The sequence below is a fragment of the Corylus avellana genome, chromosome ca3, assembly GCF_901000735.1.
Source record: "Corylus avellana chromosome ca3, CavTom2PMs-1.0".
Lineage (NCBI taxonomy): Eukaryota > Viridiplantae > Streptophyta > Magnoliopsida > Fagales > Betulaceae > Corylus > Corylus avellana.
The window spans coordinates 34541326-34554081 of NC_081543.1; the positions used below are offsets into that span (position 1 = coordinate 34541326).

The window sequence follows — 12756 nt, forward strand, 5'->3', positions numbered from 1 at the left end:
ACAAAAAGGTTAAAGAGTGTGGCCATGTTGGAAGTGCATGGTGGCCCCATTTTGTCAAGACTTTGACTGGGAATGAAAGATAGAGATGATCAGCTGCATCATTGAACAAACACCTTGCTTGCAATTTCTCACACCAAAGCATATAATTACAACACCATCATCCACGTGTTCAAATTAAGGTTGAGTTGGCAAATATGTCTTCATGATTTACACCACCAGGCTCATCCCAACAAAGGGTCCAGATCAGTCCACGTGTCGTTGTCTTCCCTAGTTACAAAACCAATCCTTATATAACACAAACAACCTCACCCATGCAAACTAATTAACCAACCGAAACGCTCTCAAAAACTCCATGGAGAGTCGCCGGAAAAGGAGTGGCTCCGGTGACATCTTCTCATTTCCGAGCACACCCACTCCCGACCAAGACTCCGACGACTTCGAGTTCGGTTCTATTACACCGGACTCTCCCTCCACCGACCCCTACAAAAACTCTCCGGCTGACCATTTGTTCTTCAATGGCCGGCTCTTGCCGCATTCTTTTCCTATTCAACCGCCGAATATCTCCGTCGATAACTCCCGTACAACTAGCCGAACGAGCAGCATTAGCAGCAAGGACTCCCTGAGATCGTCACGGAGTAATAGCACGAACAGTAGGAGCAGCAGTTGCAGCAGCGGAAGAACAAGCTCAAGTGATAATTCTGAGAGAAAATTGTTGTATCAGAGCAAATTTTCATCCACAACACCCGGGGTTAGAGACAGATACCAAGGTACGTAATTGAAACGGGAGGTGAATAACAAAGACAAAAACTCTGATTTCCACTTATTAAAAAAGTTACAGAAAACTTCACAAAGAATTCATTAATTATCACTCAATTTAAAAAGACCCTCCAAATTTTAAAATCTCACAGTTTCATCTCTTAAACTTTCAATTTGATGCAATCAATTTACCATCTTCCAGTCAATTTTTGAAGTTAAACCCTAAGGGAAATGAAGAAAAATACCAAAATACTCGTTTTTTTTTTCTTTTCAATTTGGAATTTTATAAAAGTTTCAAGGGTATAAATGGCATTTGATCACTTTTAATATTCAAAAACTGAAAAATTGGATAAATTGCGTCAAATTGAAAGTTTGGGAAGGTGAAATTAAAAGGTTTTGAAATTCGAGGAATCTTTTCAAATTGCGTGATATATATGTACAAATTTAATCATTTAATTAATTTTTTTTTTTCAGCTCAAGTATACGGGTCGTCTCAAAGGTGGCAATATATTACGCCTGTACCATTTTTGAGCCGTGAGCCTTCGAGAAGAAAGAAAATGGAGGTGGTGGGGAAAGAAGGAATATCAAAGAAACAAGCAAAAAAGGAGAGGAAAGAGGCAGGCTCGTGGCCGGCAGGGAGGAGATTCTTTTGGTGGTTTGTCTCAGCCTGCAAAGAATGCCATGCCATGGAACCATCGAGGAAAGATGATGTGTACCTGCGAGGAAACCTCAAGTTACAATAATTTTCTACTTTTGATTTGATTTTTGAGCATCATGTTTAATTACTTGGTTTTGTAATCTGATCGAGAAGAGAGATTCCATCATTGGTGTGTTTTTAATGTTGTTTTCTTTTTTTCTTTTTTAGATGATCAATTGAGATCACTAAGTAGCAAAGAGCATTTGTAAAGGGTTTTGTAAACTATTGTAATTGAGGTAACTGTACGTGGAGGCTTATATGGTATATGATTGTGAGAGATGTCTAGTTTTCTTTTTATAAAAAAACGCAAGTGCCTAGTTGTTTATCTTTTTGTCCCCCCCATTCTTTTTTCTTTTCTATATATCTCTAGATTTTATTAGGATTTGGCACATGTATAAGCAAAGTATGATCAACATTTGAGCTTTAAATAATGTACTTAATCAGTGATCTAGCATGAAATTAAGCAAAATATATATATATATATATATATATATATATATTGAAAATAATTTAATCAAGAAGAGAATGTATGAAAAAGGAAGAGCTATTTTTGTAACACCCAAGAAAAACAAAGGAATAAAGTACTAAGTTCAATGTGTGTCGTAATCACTACAAGAAATATCGTTATTAGTGGCGACTCAAAAGTCGTCATTGATAAGTGCTTATCAGCGTAAACATTTGAGAGTCGTTACGCTAATAAGCAACTATTAGCGTCGACATAATTCTAGTCGTCGTTAATAGTCATTATTAATCTTAGAAAAAAAAAATGAATATCAACAATATATATGAAATGCCATCATTGCAAATTTTAAACTTCGGGGGGCTATGATTGCAAAATTACTTATACTTCAAGTTATGTAAGTGAAGTTTTACCTAATATTTTTAATTTAATGTAATCGTATCTTACCCAAAATAAGTAAAAAATAAATAAATAAATAAAAATTTTGGCAAGCTTGAGAGAATGTTTCTAGTTTCAGGTGGAAACTAAACATCCATATTTTGTTGTGCATGTGAGTGTGCCCAGAGACGGACTACTTAATTATGAGTAGTAATAGTGTACGAAATCCATAAACTCACATGGGTCATTGCAGGTTTGGATCAATAATTGAGAATTAATCCCATAGTTTACAATAATTTTTCAATCCAAATCATGCTATCAGCTGCCATGGGCCTTTTCACCGAAAGTGATATTTTTATACTTCAATTCATTCTAGGATTGCATAACCCCATTTAAAAATTACTCAATTATTGAAAATTGTGAAAAATGAAAACTCCCCAACAATACTCATTGATTGCCGTAACTAAACAATAAACATGAATATAACTATGAATGATACAAATATGGTGTTCAGGTGGGCGGTTTTTAATTGTCCCGCTATCTACTATTTACTATTGTTGAAAGCGTTTCAGCATATATATGCATGCTCGGTAAGAATGACCATAACACTCCAGTCTCACGTTGAAAAGATGAATTTATATAGACTGAGTAAATTATAGAACTTTATAGATGATTATGGCCATAGAAAGTTTCAAATTGACTAATTATTTTGAAGTGACAATGCATATATAACTAACACTTTTCTTGAACTGTTATAATTTCAATGCGCAACATGGCAAACAAGCTAGTGCAGGGGCAGGGAGCATTTTTGGGGATGAATCAAGCTGATCCATGTGCTTGCTAAACTATATGAACTTGGGAATAAAATTAACTAGTTTTAAATGAGATTAATGATAGAAATTATATTTTTATTTAATAACTATCCCACAATGTTGAGACATAACTAACATGTAGTTTATAACATTACTCTTTCATTAATAGTTTAAGAAATTATTGTGTATTTTAATTTGTATTTTTTTTTTTTTTTTTTTTTTTTTTGAATCTAAAGTTGAAAAGTGGTTTTGATAAGATTCAGATTTTGAGAAAATGTTTTATGTGAAATCCATTAAAGAAAATTATTTAGCAAATATTTTGCAAAGTGTTTTGTGTTTTCAAAATAGAAATACTAAACAAGCTTATTTTGAAATAAACACGAAGATGTTGAGCTCACATCTTACTTTAAATGTGGCCCACCCTCAACGAAGGAGAGAGGTAGCTGCACAACCACCTATGTCCTATTGTAGTGGTTGTGCGGCCACCTTTGACCTGTTAGGGTGGCTACATAACTACCTCCATTTGATTAGAATAATTGTGGTGCAGTCACCCCTCCAGTAAGGCACATCTTTCTTTTTTTTTAATCGTTTCATTTTATAAATAATAAGTCGACACTTGCACCAAAAAAATTATTTGTTTTTTCAAAATATTTTGTGGTGTTTTATTTTTTAAAAATTATTTTGTATTTTGAAAAGTGAATTGTTTGTTAAATGTTTTAAGAAAAGTTTGTTTTTGGTTTTGAAAAAAAAAAAAAAAAAGACTTCTTAAACAGTTACCAAATATAGCCAAACTTTCCGCCTATGCAATTCAATTAGGTGCTAAGCTTGTGTTCAATCGAAGCTGATTGATTTGTCACAGCCGTATTAAGAGGAAATTTGAAGAACTTATGATTTTGATGAACTACAACAAATGATGGTGAAGTCAATAGTAATGGATGAAAGAAACACGACATACAAAGAGCATCAAAACAAGCACAAGAAGAAACATGAGCAGTAAATTAAGGAACACAAAGCTTTTCCTAGATCAACATCCTAACACAAGCCTGCCTGCCTCTTCAATTCACTCCAAGAATGTCTCCATGACATCGGAGGAGTACATACCGGCCGCCTCCGAATTCCTATACTCGGGCTGATGCTGGTGCTGATGGTGATCAACAGATGTTGAAGAAGAGGATGAAGTCATTCTAGCAGGCAAAGTAAAGCTCCTCTTAAATTTGTTTTCAAGCTTTCTTGCACTGTCTGGATGGCAGCTGTCCAAGCTCAAGAAGTCATTAGGGTTTGCTCCACCACCATTATGCATGTTTGAGGCATCCGAATTAGGGTTTAGAGGGTGGTGATTCTGGTCTGCAGGTTTGTTTCCTAAGCTCTCCGCGTTAAACAACAGCTTGGCGTCATCAGTACGTCCAGTGAGAGCATTGAAGAATGACAGCCCATTCGGCCACTTGATGTCGTTTTCATGCTCTCCGGCCACCATGGCTTCGAGTCGGGTTTCGGACGAATGAGGTAGGAGGAACATATGGGTCTCATCTTTAGCTTGTGGGAATCCAAGCCTGGCAGAGTTTGGGAAATTGGGTGAAGAAAGCATAGACGTTGCAGATGGAAGTTGCCTTTGGCCCCAGTTAAAGACCGGAGCAGGCGGGCGTATTGGAATCGGGGATTGCTTTGAAGGGAGTGAAGAAGAAGAGGAAGTGTTTCTGGTTGAAGAAAAGAGCTGGGAGAGGTAGAAACCAGACTGGTAGCCTAGAGATTCAAATGTATGCCTCATTCTAAGCACAAAATGCAAGTCCTCAGGTATCTGTTATTACACATTATCTATCAGTTCAATCAAACAGTTACTGCTAGGAAATCAACCAAGTAAATAATCATAACCTCAAAAACCAAAAAAAACTCACAATCTTGCAAGAACCCAACTGTAGAAGGCCATGGCCAGCTTGAATTACAGCTATTGTCTGGTCAAATAAGGAGCAAAAAAAGTCAAAAAAAACAGGGGAAAAGAAATAACATAATAGACTAGCAACAGTGAAATGACTGTTTCTATTCTGACCTGGATTCCTGACTCAAACTGATCAGTCCATTCAGAAGGAAGCTGCATTCAATAACACCAAATATAGCAAGCTTACCATCAATCATTAACATGGTACTATCTAACGAATAGAAAGACCAAAATATAACTGATAATAGATGGAATCTGATACTTTAGATTGAAGTAAAATATGAGTCACAAACTTCTAAGCAGACAGAAAAAGAAAAAAAAAAAAAAAATGTATGTGCGTTTTATGGCATACAGCATCAAAAGAACTCTGCCAGTAGTTGGATATGTTTGGTTCACATTCTGTTGGTTCTTTGAATACCCATTTATGACACTTATCAGATGCCACCTTCCCCATCAACCTGTTCAAACCATTTTACCCATATCAGACCCCATATTCACCTCTGAAAATCTAGCTACTTTCTATGTCACCAGAAGATTAGAGAGAGGGGAGGGGGAGAGAGAGAGAATTGAAACCACAACAACAACAAAAACACCTACCCAGTACCCACCCTTCTCCATAATTATATAATTGAATTGACATCTTGCTGAAGGCTCTTCTGACAGGATCTTCACCATCAATCTCTTCAAGACAATCCCCAACTCTTCCTCGACAGAATCCATCTTCCCACATCAACATTCTTCACAAAATTTGACAGACAAAAAAATCACATCAATTTGGATAATTACTAAAACACATACCACGCAAATGACAAATTAGCGAACACCCATCTTCAATTATCAATCAGAAAATAAAAATAGAAAATAAAAAAAACCCATCTCCCAGAAACCGAATTCACTCTGTTTTTTACAAGAAATGATCTGCCTCGCTGCAGAGCAAAGGTCAGAAAAGAAGAAGAGAGTGTTTGAGACTTCTACTTTGTCTGTTACTTACAAGCTGCCGTTGTCGTCTCCAACCTTGCAACCATTACCACCTCTGACTCTTCTGCAATTAAAGGGATAGAGACCCATTTAAGGAAGCAGCTCAAATCAAAGCAGAATACAAAGTTAGAAAGAGAGAGAGACAGAGAGAATCAAAGAGACAGAGAGAGAGAGAGAGATACGGGCGAGGACGGATGGTCCAGAAGACAGAGTAAGTCCATTCTGTGTTGAGACAGACGCTTCTGAGGGCCTCATGAAGGGCCATCATCCCAACAGCTTCTTTGCTCCTATCTGATGCTCCTGAGCCCACCATCTCTCACTCTCTTTCTCTTTCTCTTTCTTTCTCTCTCTAATATATATGCCTTTTCCTTTTATTTTCTTGTTTCACTTCACAGTTCACACACTTAAACCCTTTTGAGTTTCCTCTCTTCCACCCCCTCTCAACCTCTGAAACACTGCTACTGCTAACTTCTAACTCAACTCAATTTTTATCTTCTTTTGCAACTCCACGATGCTTAACCACCACAGAGAATACCCTTTCATCTCTCTCTCTGCTATTTTTTTTTTTGGTTGGCTCTCCTCTGTCTCTCTCTCTCTCTCTACTAATCCCTTTTGTTTGTCCCAAGTGAACAGGTTCGGTGACCTTGAACGAGGGGGAGGTAAAAAGTTAGAGAGAGATAAAGTGTGTGAGAGATGAATGTTGTAAGCATTAAACCATGAAAAACCGTGGGGACAGCTTTTATCTGCTTTCTGTGTCTCTTACAAAGCACAACAGTCAACAGTGAAAGTGTGGGAAGACAAGGAAGAAAAAAAAAACAAAAAAAAAAAAAGGCTGTAGTTTGTAATAGCCAAATCACATTTTTACCCTCTGTCTCACTTATGCTTGGGTGCAGTGTCAGGTTTGGTTGTTCCGAAAGGTAAGGTCTGCAGCCTTATTATCTGCTGAAATTGTGAGTGAATAATTTGGATAAATAATGTGAGAGGTTTGTTCATATTAACCGTCTAAATTATTAGTAATTTCAACAACTTATTACTGTAGATTTCAATCTTTTCTGCAGAACTCTGCAAATGGTAGCTTGGGCTAGGCATTGATTTAGTTTCAAAAGCACTCTGCAAAAGTTATATGTGCCATGAAGTTTGGCTGATTGCCTTTGTGAGTGTATGGAATGCATCTTTGTTGCATTTTTCACTGGGGAATGTATCATGAACTCTGCTAGAAGAAATCAAGTAAAAGGTTGTTTTTAAAACAAAATGGAGCTACTTAAATTTGGTGCGAGCTTAAACTCGAAAGTTTAAAATAAAAAACACTTTATAAGAACACGAGAAATGCTAATTTTTCTTCTTCGGTCCATCTCTCGTCCAACTTCATTCATATTTTTAAAAAAAATTTACCATTAAATCTACATGCAGGTGAATTTAAAAAAGAATTTGACAAGAGATGAGTAAGAGTTGAAAGAAGAACATGTACCCATAACAGTAAACTAGGGTGAAAAGTGTGTGAAGCAGAGATCAAATTAGATTTGGCAACCTCCAGCAAGGGGACAAGCATAGTGACTGATTTCAATTGCCAAACCCAGTAAAGGCATGACTTTTTTTCATAGCTTTTGAGGGTTATGTCCATGTAATATCATGGAAGGTAAAGCATTGATTCAAGACTATTTCGTCGTTTGTGGCGGCTAAACAAACATGGGTCACTGTAAAAACTTGCCAAACAACCCCTTGGATCCTCATATTGGTAATGGCACAAGGTGGAGGATAACTAAGACAATTGGCATGTCACAGAATCTTTCCCAGTCAAAAGATTTAGGGTGGGATTCTGATTGTTAGATTTGGATTAATATTGTATGGATTATCATATTGTTATTATGTCAGTTTGAAAGGACGAACTTTGAGTAATCATCATAAATTTCCTACTATTCTAATTAAAAGAGGAAATCCGAATCATTTGGGGGCACTCCCCTTTCCTCCCTCCTTTTCTTATTTGCTTAACCTATCTTGCATATTAAGGAAACCCCAAAACCAAAATTGTCCTTCTAATTAATTTTAGTATAATTATTACTTAAATTGAGCAATGTTACAGTTCTTCCGGTCTTACATTAATATTTTTTTCTAAAAAAAATACGAGGTACTAGTAGGGTAAGTTTTTTGCTCTTTTTTTTAAAAAAAAAAGAAAAAGAAAAAAGAAATATATTTATATAAGATCTGAAAAACGCTAAAAGAAACCGTAATATTCCTCTGATAAAATATATCTTAATTATTTTGGGTTTTAGAGAAGGAAAACTATAGAATATTTAGCTCTTCAAATAAAACTTGAAAGTAATGAATTTTAAAGTTATGTTTATTTCGACGTAAAATGACTTAGGTGAAAAAAATGTTTTCGATCAAAACTTACTTTAAAAAAAAAGAAAAGAAAATGGCTAATTTTTCATTGTTTAGTTGAGAACTTGAAAATAATATTGGAGCTGTTTGGTGTACACCGAAAATATTTTTTAACTTTGATTAGAAAATCATCCGTGACAATGTCAATTATTGTCATTAACTATTTTTTTTTACACCGACTAACTTAACATAAGTTGAACGTCTGGTAAAAAAATGCAAAACTTTCCATTTTCTTTCTGTTCATGTGACATGTCACGTCAACGGGTGTAAAGTGTGGTAGAAAAGCAAATACATAGCATGGTCATGACATGCAAGTACTTTATTAGATTCAAAAATCATTTTATTCATTTTGCAGCTAAAATGAAAAACATCAAACAACCTTATGAATCCTCCATGCATGTACTGAACGGTCTTTTCACCGAACAAAGGTTGCTGTCTTAGTCAAATCTAAACAGAGTGCTCTAATCATTTGCCCATTTAGACCAAAGCAGGTGGTTATTGTATTTAAACAGAGAGTTAAAAGAATAGTGATATTAAGGCGTCACGTGAGCACGTGCCATGGCAGTGAGTCGGTGCATCGTTTCTCATAAAGAAAGCTGAGGGCACGAATTGCGGGGCACTACGTCGACACCCTCCGCCCCCAATTCACGCGTCTTCATTCGCGCGTCCAAATCGTACGGTCAATGTTGGTCCAAATTCAGAATCTTTGGTTCGAGGACGACGCGCGGATCGTAACGCGCGTGGAACTGGCGGTGTTGAAGTCTACAAATGTACGCATCGGGCTCCCTCTCCTCCGCATTGACCGGCCCAGGCCTCGCTCCGAACCCATGACCGTATCTTTGTGGGTCCCACTCTCAAATCCTCGACCTAACTCTAACGCCCTCATCGTTTTATGCAATAAAACTAACGGCCCTTATAATTGTGGTAAAAATAATAATTTTTTTTAAAAAATTATTATTATTAAATGTAAAAATTAAATTTCAACGGTTAAAACAATTACTAACACATATATATTTGAATTCAATAGATGGCGTGCACCACCGGTTAGTTGTGTAAAAGCTAATTGGAACATAGCCCTTGACAAACGTTATGGGAGGATTGTTGTTGGTGTGGTAGTCAGGGATTCAAGAGGTGCTATAATTGTGGCACGAAGTCTCACTAAATATGGTTTGGTTGAGCTACTAGCGGGGAAGATAATGACAACATGTGTTGCAGTCAATTTGTGTTATGAGGTGGAAGGACAAATCATCATTTTTGAAGGAGATGTGCTTCAAGTAGTGACTACGGTGAACTCGAAGGAGCATAATTGGAGCCTTAATGGATATCTTATTGATGATATGAAGATGCTTCTACAATTTATTCTGCAATGGAGATGTTGCCATGTGTCACGAGATGCTAATAATGCATCTCACAATTTGGCGAAAGTGGCTATCCACCAAGTCATAAATCATACATGAAAAGATGTCATTTTTTACTATATCCGTGATGTAATTTTGGTCGAAGACCTTGCTCTATCCATTAAATAATATAAGTTACAATTTTATTCAAAAAAAAAAAAAAAAAAACTCAAAGACTGAACTTTATAATTGGGTATTGGTATGTAGGGAGTTTGGTTTTGATTTTAAGTTAAATTTTAAAAGTTTTAATTACAATAACATATATTTATAGCTCTAAAACCATTTGAATTTTTGTTGAGTGCCTGCTGAAAAAAAGAAAAAAAAAATCGAAAATCCAGTTAAATTGTACTTGAGGTCTTTTGGACATTAAAAGAAATCTTCACGTGGAATCAAGTAATATTTTAGTAGAAAAAATATTTTAATACGAAAAGGAGGGATACATTAATAATATTTTTACTTTTTACTAAATTATATTTATTTTTAGAATCTTTTTTTTTTCATGATTAAGTTGTTTTTCTGAGTCTTTTTTTTTTTTTTTTTGAAGTGGGTGCAATTTATTTTTAAATTATAGGACAGATACAATTGTACTTGAATTTAATTTAAAACTAAGGTCCAATAAGTATTGTCACTAAATATTTTACAAACAAATAAAATAAATTAGAAGATTGAATGCTAAAATATATATAAAGTAGGTTTGGAATTAGTGCACAGCATCAAGTGCCAAGGAGAGAGTGCAAATCAAAAATATCAATTTTTTTTTTTTTTATACTTGGATTTTTCTATTGCCAACCTAAAACAGAAGATATTCTTATTGTCTTCATTTTTTTTCTAGATCATCCCGCTAAGAGCATTCCTAATGAAGGAGGCAAATTTTTATGCAAAATGACTCATTAAAACTTATTTTATCTAATTTAGTTAATAAATTTTTAAATATCTCTACATCTAATTAGTTATATTTTTATATGTATCATTTAAATATTTTTATTTTTTATTTTTTTATAAGGATTGTACTTTTTCTAAATATCATATTTTTCAACTTTTGGAAAAAAAAAAAAAAAAGAGATATGGAGAGAGAAATAGTAGGAAAAAATGTTGGAAAAAGAGAGATGTGGAAGAGAAATAAGAGGAGAAAATTTTGGGAAAGAGAAAACATGTGAGAGAAATAATAATAATAAAAAAAAGAAATGGCTTATGAGAAAAATGCGCTACATGTAGCATTTTTTTTTTTGCTAATCTAATAAAATATCTATTTTGCATTTTGTTTGGCTAATCCAACATGAGAGGTTTTTTACAAATCTAATTAGCCATTTTAGATTAAAAAAAAAAAATACAATTTGGCTATTCCATTTGGAATGCTCTAAACAAATTGCTCTTAATTAATTCTAGCTAAAAAATTATATTTTTTTTTCTATTTTAAAAAAAAAAAAAAAAATAGAAGCTAGTTTGTAATGGACATGTACATTATAAATGAAGAATTTGTTATATATGCTTAATGCAAATTTAAGGTTCAAGACTTACCCATAACTTCTTATATTTTGGGAAACAATCCTTGAATTAGGTCCTTAGTTTTATATAGGTTTTATTAATTAATTAATTAGGTTATTAGTATTTAATTTTGTATTTTAGTTAAATTTTAAGAGCTGTGTTATTTTGTAATTTAGTAAATAGGCCTGGTTCAAAACCAGTCAAATTAGGGTTAGGTGTAGTCACCGAGTCTATTTAAGTGAAATATTGTACAACAATGAAGACAAAATTGATCAATAATAACACAACTTTTGTTTGACGTGTGACTCTTCTCTTCCTCGTTCTCTTCTTCTCGACGATGAGACTCCACCAGACTCTCATTCTCTTTGAATTGTATTACTCAATTATACGGACATCTGAAAAAAAAAAAAAAAAAAAACAATTATACAGACATTATTTGTGTCAAACAAATTAAGGAAGTCACTTGGAAGTATCAAGTCCTGGCAGACTATTCAACAAATTGTTAAAATTGGCAAAATTTTCCTGCCCCTTTTTACACGCCACCTTTTTAAAAAATTTGAGTTTGACGTTGGAACTTTGTCCTTTTTAGCAGCTGCCAAGAAGAATCCATGCGTGCGTGCGTCGGAGCAGTTCCGATACAATGAATACTAAGCAGCTTCTGTGGGAGACATCCATGCATGACTTGAGGGACATCATTTGAATTTTTCCTTGAAAGAGTGGTTGCAGTGTTTCTTTTTCGGTGCATATGTATAGCAAGAAAAATGAAATACCTACGTACTAAATTGTTATTTTATGATTATAATAAATCACGTGGATTGCTACAGTAACTGCAGAGAATGTTATAAGTTGCAAAAGTATGTTGTCAATTTTAAATTTTATATTAATTATACAATATATGAGATGAAACAAATTTAGTAGTGTTCGTCAACGTCGCTAATACCTTCCTATGATTCATCTCTGCAAGTTATTAGTGACCGCCTTTTTGTTGTCGTTAATAGTAAATAATTTTTTAATATTAGCAACAACTTTTATGGCTTAAGATTGGATTCATGAGTGATTTTATACCAAAAAAACAATTCTTATTGCAATATTAACTTGTTTTTTTTTAAGGAATAAGACAAATATTTCAACTTAGAACAAATATTGCCGTGTGGGAAACATACTTGTCTTTTTGACAATGCATATACATATAGATGGATGAGGGTGTTTATGTGGGAGAGATGAAAGATGTATAAAGGTTGGTTGAACCACTATATATCACGGCCTTAAATGCAGGGCTCCACCGACTAAACCAGTCGACAGCCGACAAATTCAAACAAACACCTATCTATATTTCTACTTTGATCGCCAATATATTCATGCATGTCTCTTGTCTCTATAGCTACCAAGAGTTTGTCAAAGGATCCACCCTGGTTCAGCAGCGGGAGACACAATTTGAAACAGACAAGTGGACCCCCTCCCTCACCATACACAACCATATA

The 12756-nt window shown here is 34.6% G+C and overlaps 2 protein-coding genes across 2 annotated transcripts; one reads left to right on the forward strand and one right to left on the reverse strand.

Moving 5' to 3' along the window:
* Positions 1–333: 333 nt before the first annotated feature.
* Positions 334–1730, forward strand: LOC132176418 (uncharacterized). Its single transcript, XM_059588610.1, has 2 exons — positions 334–767; positions 1231–1730. Exons 1-2 carry the CDS (start codon positions 353–355, stop codon positions 1497–1499), a joined length of 684 nt encoding a protein of 227 aa, XP_059444593.1. The 5' UTR covers positions 334–352; the 3' UTR covers positions 1500–1730.
* Positions 1731–4014: 2284 nt separating this feature from the next.
* Positions 4015–6699, reverse strand: LOC132174727 (protein RICE SALT SENSITIVE 3-like). The gene is made up of 7 exons (XM_059586378.1): positions 6197–6699; positions 6028–6078; positions 5645–5773; positions 5389–5494; positions 5148–5189; positions 4996–5052; positions 4015–4898 (listed from the first exon to the last, which is right to left on the reverse strand). Exons 1-7 carry the CDS (start codon positions 6325–6327, stop codon positions 4164–4166), a joined length of 1251 nt encoding a protein of 416 aa, XP_059442361.1. The 5' UTR covers positions 6328–6699; the 3' UTR covers positions 4015–4163.
* Between the last annotated feature and the right edge of the window lie 6057 nt (positions 6700–12756).